This window comes from Aegilops tauschii, chromosome 1 (assembly GCF_002575655.3).
Source record: "Aegilops tauschii subsp. strangulata cultivar AL8/78 chromosome 1, Aet v6.0, whole genome shotgun sequence".
Lineage (NCBI taxonomy): Eukaryota > Viridiplantae > Streptophyta > Magnoliopsida > Poales > Poaceae > Aegilops > Aegilops tauschii.
Window position 1 is genome coordinate 123580414 of NC_053035.3, and position 7397 is coordinate 123587810.

At 44.1% G+C, this 7397-nt stretch overlaps 1 protein-coding gene across 1 annotated transcript; it reads left to right on the plus strand.

Annotated features, from left to right (window-relative positions):
- Positions 1-2004: 2004 nt before the first annotated feature.
- LOC141027800 (uncharacterized) lies at positions 2005-3326 on the plus strand. Its single transcript, XM_073505235.1, has 4 exons — positions 2005-2138; positions 2197-2842; positions 3035-3117; positions 3230-3326. Exons 1-4 carry the CDS (start codon positions 2005-2007, stop codon positions 3324-3326), a joined length of 960 nt encoding a protein of 319 aa, XP_073361336.1.
- Positions 3327-7397: the final 4071 nt, after the last annotated feature.

Genomic DNA, 7397 nt, shown 5'->3' on the forward strand with positions numbered 1-7397 from the left:
GAAGTTAAAGTCACCCATAACTATCCAGTCCACATCACCAGGCATATGAATATGCTTGAACCAATTAATGAAATCTGCTTTCCCACTATGATCACAAGGCCCATAGATATTTGTGAGAATCCAGGTTTTGAGTGAGATTTTACAAGTGAACTGAATGGAAAGAGAGTAGATATTTTGGAACACAGTTTCACCTTCAAAAAGAGCACCATTCCAGGCAATCAAAATGCCACCAGAAGCACCAACTGAGGGTATATAATGAAATTTATTTATTCTGCTTGGACAGAAGTTTCTTAAATATGTGAGATCAAACTCCTCTCTTTTGGTTTCTTGCAAGCAAACAACAGCACTACAACTTTCTTCAATCTTTTGATTCAGAGCAAGCCATTTGTCCTGGGAATTAATCCCTCTAATATTCCAGTTGAGGATATTCCAACTTCTGTTGTTACTCATCAATAAACCATGCATAAAGTCTCAGTGTAGACAAGTACCAACACTTGTCACAAGCAAAAGAAAACATCCCAGTCTTACATAGGTGCCTTACAGTCCAACACATCATCACATTACATAAACCAAGTTTTTCCACAAAAGGTGAACTACTGGCTCTATAAAGAACTGAGCCTCTTTCCTCTAGACAGCCTAAATGCTTGAGCTTCATTTGGACACTTCGGAAAAGCCATCTTTTCCCTTAGCCAAAGACACCTTGGCCAAGTCCTCTTGGGATTTCCTCCTCTGTTTCTTATTCAGTTTCCCTTCCAAGTCCTCCTCAGCAATGTTGCAAAAAGATTTTGTGAATGATTTAGCAACAGGTTTTGACATAAGTGGAGGAATAGTAGTACAAGGCAGGCAATTATTATTGGCACAAGACCCTCTTCTATAACCATCATTTTCTTTACTGATTCTGTTACTCCTTCTTACCTTAGATTCAAACAATGGAGTTTTTCCCCTCTCCTTTTTCTAGTGTTCTCCTCTCCAAATGGCAGGAGGAGAGCTTGCTCCTGCCTTGCTATTTCCATGTTGCTAGCATCTCCTTCATTTTCCTTATTTTGCTGGCTTGTTGACCTGGCCAAGCAAACTAGGGCCTGAGAGACCTGACATTTATCAGGAATATTAAAAGTGATTGACTCTTCTGGTTTATCAGGTGAGGACAACAGTTTCCAAAGAGGAGATTTAAGCATATGTATTGTCCATCCAAATCTATCAGGTGTCAATAAGAGATGCATGATAAAGTTAAACCAACTCACTAATACTTGAACTGTGAGAACACCCTGAGGATTGTCTGGCTTTGTAGCAAAGTGTTGGTTCCATAGAAGCAGCCCTTCCTCTGAAAGAACAGTATCAAAGGTTTTAGAGGCCATAAGTTGGAGATTTTTTAAAACTAACAGAGATTCCCATTGGGAGGAATTTGCAAAATATAAATCCAGATGTTCATTCCATGAAAGAGAGGAACTAGTTTCCGGATTACCTCCTTTGTCCCCAGCAGTGGCACTCTCAATGAGGTTTGCTGCAGTCTCTGCTTTTTTTCCTCCAGCACTTTAACTTCCTCAACATTATCAATGCTTCTTTCTAGCAGATTCTCCAAAGTAGTTAAAACAGGATTTTTTGCAAAGATAGCAGTGCCAGTATTTTGCTCTGCAGCTATAGTATCTGTCTCATTTGCAACATCTCCCTGAACTGCAACATCTCCAGGAACTGCAACTTGATGTGCAGGATCGTCCAATGCATGTATATGATCAACAACAGTAGGCATATCAGCTTCTACTCCCTCAACAGCAATAGGAAGCTCTGGCTCCTCCTCTTCTGGGTAGGCCTCCATGAGATTAATCATCCCTAACCCCGGGCCTTGCTCTCTATTCTGCTGCAAGACAATCTGATTAACTTCTTCAGCAGATTGCTGCCCCAAAACTAAAGCATTATTTGAAAAATCACCATCTCAAATTGAGACAGTAGTTGTTATACTACTATTTCCATCATGTCAATGACATATTGGGCCACTAATTCTTCCTCATGGAAATTGTTTGGGTTTTGCTGCTGCTGAAGAGGCTGTTGCATGGCCCAGCGTTCATCATTCTCCCAATCCTCTTCCTCCATATCATCTTCCTCATTGTTCAGTGGCTCATTTCCAATCTGATCACTGAATGGTTGCACTGGGGGTGTGTGGATCCACACCTGGGGGTGGGATAGGATCTTCATCCGCAGGCCCACCACCAGGAAGTTCTCTTCGGGCTTCACAGTGCATCCCATGGAGAATTTGGGATCCTTCACCTTAGTGGTTTCTTTCAGCCGCCATGATTTTCGTCTTTCAGAGGATTCAGTGGCAGCAGGTTTGGAATCTGCTTTGGGTGGATCTTCCATTGATTTTTTGGTTTCCGCCATTGGTGATAAGGTATTCAGCTTTAATGTTTCTTGCAAAGATGTGGGGTTTTACATTGTGGATACACGATCCTACTCCTGCCCTAAGTTTAAATGTTACTTTCATTTGTGGGGAAATGGTGGACCTAATTGGGTTCGTGAGTTTAAGATTTGGAAGAAAGAATGTGATGTTGAGTGGATCTTGGTTAGTCCATCTAAGCGTAGGGCTGCCTTGGGTCTATTAGCTATGCATAATCCACCTGCTAAATCTGCTCTTAAGTCTGGTTCCTCTGTTCGCAAGAAGCTATCTTTTGCTACATTTCAGAATTATAGTGTTTGCAAGGGTTATCGTTATCATGCCTCGGCGGATTGCATTGTTGCATCTGAGGATGCGGGTTATCATATTCCTGCCGCTGAGCGCGTGGTTATCCATCCTCCCAAACCTATTGATTTGCAATGGACTATTGCTTTGCCTCCGATCATCTTTGGATCGGTGAGCTCGTCGGTGATTCAACGGCGCCGTGATTTGGGCGATCTTCCTCCTCAGGATCCGACACGTAATTTGCATGGGTTGAGTAGTACTGCTTTGATTGCCCATGATGGGCCCTCGTCTGCCAGGCCCTCTCCGCCTAGTATGGATCTTCCCACATCTACGATTGGGCCGGGCCCGATTTCTTCGCCTCAGGACATTCCGGGGTCTCACGAGGCACATGCTGCTTTTGAATCTTTGATTGACAATATGGTTGAGAAAGTTTTAACTTGCCCAAAGTGCTCCTTATCTGGTCATTTTGAAAAAAATTGCCCCCTCAATACTGTTTGTGCGGCTTGCACGCGTGTGGGCCATAGTAAGCGGGATTGTGCAAAGATTGCAACTGCACAGGGTTTATTTTGGAAGCCAAAATATCAGCCGCCTCCTCCGGTTCCCAATACCGGTCTCGAGTCTGCCGCCACCACCTTTGACAGGCTGCCCTGTCTAGTCCAATTACTCCTCCACCAAAAACCCCAACATCCACACCTCCGGCGACTCCTCCACCTCATGCGTCTGCTCCGGCGTCGGGTCCCTCTGCCGAGCCCATGGCGTTCTTCGCCATTGATCCCATGCGGTATGTGCCAGCAGGTCACCATATCATTGATGGTGGTGCCAATCGTGTGCCTCGGACTTTCGTTTCGCCGCCGTCCCCCATAGTGAAGCGGCAGGAGCAGTTCATGGTGGTGGAAGTGATGCCACTGCCTCCTCCTAACCAGGTGGGAGTAGCTCGGGAGGCTGTGGTAGACTTCTTGGGGCATCGTGGAGTTCAGGTTCGATCTGCGCAGCCTTGGGTCTGTGGTGTTGGTTTGTTCAAGTTGAGAGATGCTGGTGTTCGTTTTCCTCTGCTGCAGTTGCCGCCTCAGCCTCTAGGCAATGATACCTTTGTTCGTTTTCATAAGCATGATGACAGTGTGGGCTTTAGGGGGAAACACGGTTTTCGTGATGGCTGCTTGATGTTTCTAGGAATCCCTCTTGATCTCCGTAACACTGAAAATATACGTGCTGCTGTCAACACTTTTGGAAAGTTTCAGCATTGGGTTGAAGATGATCCCTATATGGTTAGATCAATTGTATTTGCATCTTTCCCTGAAGATATCTTGGTCCCAAGAGAGGTGATGTTCACAGATTATGCTGCCTATGGTGGAGCAAAGGTTTCTTGGACTGCACCTTGTTATATTCTAGGTGCCAATTTTGTTGATCAAATGCCTGAAGATGAAGACCCAATGCCTATTGACGGTAATCCTCATCCTTTGCTGGGTACTCTGTTCCCTGACAACCACAATTTTGTGCTTCCTCCATATCCAGCGATTGGATGGAACGACCTCCCGCCTGTTCCTCCCCCAATGCATAATCAGGTGGATCCAGATAACTGGGGGCATGCGCACTGGGGCGATGAACAGGTCGATCAGGTTGGGGAGTTCAACCCGGAGCTCGTGGTTCAGGATCAAGAGTCAATCGTGATTGATAACTCAATGCAGCAATCTGAGTCTGAAGTTCAGTTGGTGGACCCTCCTGAGCAGTTCTTTGATGCTAATGAATGGGCTATCATTCCTTATCAGCCACCTGTTATCCAGTATGATCGAATTGTCATTGCCTCTGTCAAGGTCGTTTATGGGCGAGTTTTGCCGCCGGAGTTGGCCTGGAAGCACACTTTCGAGTCTCTAATGAACCACTGTCCTGTTTATGAGGTCCCTATGCAGATGCCTTTGGTTGATTTACAGTCCATTGTTCTGTCGAAGTGGAGCTGGGCTCTTGCTTTCGATGATGTTCAAGCTGTGTCTCATCTTCAGTGGAAAGAAATCCATGTTGCCAGCAAGCCCAGACCTGTTGCTCGGGCTCTTTTTTCTGAACCTGAAAATTCAGACTGTTCTGTCTCTAAACCTGTGGCCTCAAGCGGCTTTTCCTCTGAGCCTCTCTAGGAGAGCCAGATCTATCTTTCTGCAGCTCAGGAAGATCAACCCGATGAGGTCTTTTCTTTTTCTGTTCAGTGTGACAAAAAGAAGGCGCGTCGTCGCAAGACTCTGGCTCCAACACCAATTGTGGACACTGAAGTTCGCCATTGCACGTGTGGTTCAGTTAAAAGAGATGGTTTCAAGCCAGTTTTTCAGGAACTTCAGCAGCAGCCAAAGAAGAAGAAGCCTAGGTGCAAGCCACGCACTGCGTCCCTCTCTGAGTAGTCTCCACGACCAGGTTCTTCAACTGATGTGCCCCCGCCAACTCCGATCAGGGTGATCCAAGATATTGGCCGAGATCTGCAAATACCTGATGAGCAGCTCACAGTGGATAAGCTTATGGCTAATCCTGGGGATGAAAGCAAGTCTGGTGGGGATGTTTAGTCCTCTTTGGAACTCTAGGGTCTGCCATGCCCTTATGATGGCAGTGCTGCTGGGCCTTTTGGTATTTTTAAATTATTGTAATAATTTAGGCCTAAAACCTTCTTGCTTGTTGGGATTGTATGACCTGTGGTGGTACTATGTAGTGCTCTTTTGCTACATTCAATTATATGGTTATTATGAGTACTTACAACTGCAAGAATCGGAGTGTGCTTTGCTGGAATGTGAGAGGGCTTAACTCACCTGCTCGAAAGCGTGCTGTTAAACAGAAAATTGAGGAAAGCCAATGTGTGGTTGCTTGTTTCCAGGAAAATAAATGTGAAACTTTTGATATAAGGGAAATTAGGGCCTTTTGCCCCAGGCAATTTGATACTTTTGCCTTTGCACCATCTGTGGGTTCTTCTGGTGGGATTCTGGTGGTTTGGAATTCGGCTGTGTTGTCTGGTGTGCTGGTGGAAATTCAATCCTTTGCTGTGGTGGTGCGTTTTACTTCTAAGCAAAATAATGAGCAGTGGTCTTTAGTTTCTGTCTATGGGCCATGTCAGGGGGAAGCCAGGGATAACTTTGTGGCCTGGTTATACAACTTAAATATTCCAATTGATGATAATTGGTTAATCATTGGAGATTTTAATTTCATCAAGTCCTCCGAAAACAAAAAATTACCAGGGGGATGTTAATCTATCTTTATCTTCAATGAAATTATTGGTCACCTGGGTCTGCTTGAATTGCCTCTTAAGGGGAGGTCTTATACTTGGTCTAACATGCAAGATTCCCCTTTGCTGGAGCACCTGGATTGGTTCTTTACCTCCACTAACTGGATATCTGTTTATCCTTTTACTGAAGCACTTCCTTTGGCTAGAACTGCTTCAGACCATGTGCCTTGTGTTGTGGTAATTAAAACCTCCATTCCTAAGTGTAAAATCTTCAGATTTGAGAATTACTGGGTGCACATGGAGGGTTTCTTGGAGTGTGTGCAGAGATCTTGGAGCAAACCATCTAATAAATCTCACTCCTCTGCAATCATTGCTGATAAGCTGAAAACTCTCAGGTAGGACCTAAAGAGGTGGCAAACTAGTTTTTCCAAGATGAAGCTGCTCATCTCTAGCTGCAACAAGGTCATTTTACTACTAGATAACTTGGAGGAGCTTAGGCCTCTTTTTAGGCAGGAATTTAATTTCAGGAAAATTGCCAAAGTGCATTTGGAAAATTTATTGCATACACAGTTTTTGTACTGGAAGAAGAGATGTACTATTAGATACATCAAAGTGGGTGAGGAAAACACTAAATTTTTCCATGCCATGGCTACAGAAAGGTTTAGAAGAAACTCTATTGCTAGCTTGCAGCAGCCTGATGGTGCTGTTATTTCTGATCACTCTCAAATGGAAGGTATGATCTGCAGTGCTTTTAAAGGAAGGATGGGAGTTTCAAGAGGAATTGTTATGGGTTTTGATCTGTCTATCCTGCTACAACATGTGCCTGGCATTGAGGTTTTGACAAAACCCTTTACAATTGAGGAAATGGACCTGGTGGTCAAGCATATGCCCGTTGATAAAGCCCCTGGACCAGATGGTTTCAATAGCCTCTTCTTCAAGAAGTGCTGGCACATTATTAAGCATGAGTTCTATGCTTTAGCTCAGGATTTTTATGATGGTAAAGCCAGGTTGGAAAACATAAATGAGTCTTTCATCACTTTGATTCCTAAGAAACTTTCACCTGAAGTGGTTGGAGATTACGGGCCTATTTCTTTGACTGGCATGGGTATTAAGTTTCTGTCCAAAATGGTAGCCAGTAGATTTCAGGACTTGGTAATGATGTGCATCCATAAAAACCAGTATGGTTTCATTAAGTCTAGGACTATTCAAGACTGCATTGGGTGGACATTGGAATATTTGCATAAGTGTCATCAGTCCAAAAGGCCCATTTTGATTCTCAAACTAGATTTTGAGAAAGCTTTTGACTCCATTGAACATGAAGCTATCTTTCAGATCATGAAGCACAAGGGTTTTAATGACAAATGGATTAGTTGGGTGAAATCTCTTTTGTCATCTGGGACCTCTTCTATTCTGCTTAATGGTGTGACTGGGAAAAAATTTGTCTCTAAAAAAGGGGTTAGACAAGGAGACCCAGTATCCCCTCTTCTTTTTGTTCTTGCTGCAGATCTCTTGCAATCTATGGTCAATGACATG

Coding starts and splice junctions, on each gene's coding strand:
- LOC141027800 (XM_073505235.1), top strand. CDS start 2,005: ATGGAAATTGTTTGGGTTTTGCTGCTGCTGAAGAGGCTGTTGCATGGC. Junction 2,139..2,196: donor TCCAATCTGATCACTGAATG/GTTGCACTGGGG, acceptor CTTCATCCGCAG/GCCCACCACCAGGAAGTTCT. Junction 3,118..3,229: donor AAAGTTTTAACTTGCCCAAA/GTGCTCCTTATC, acceptor GCAACTGCACAG/GGTTTATTTTGGAAGCCAAA.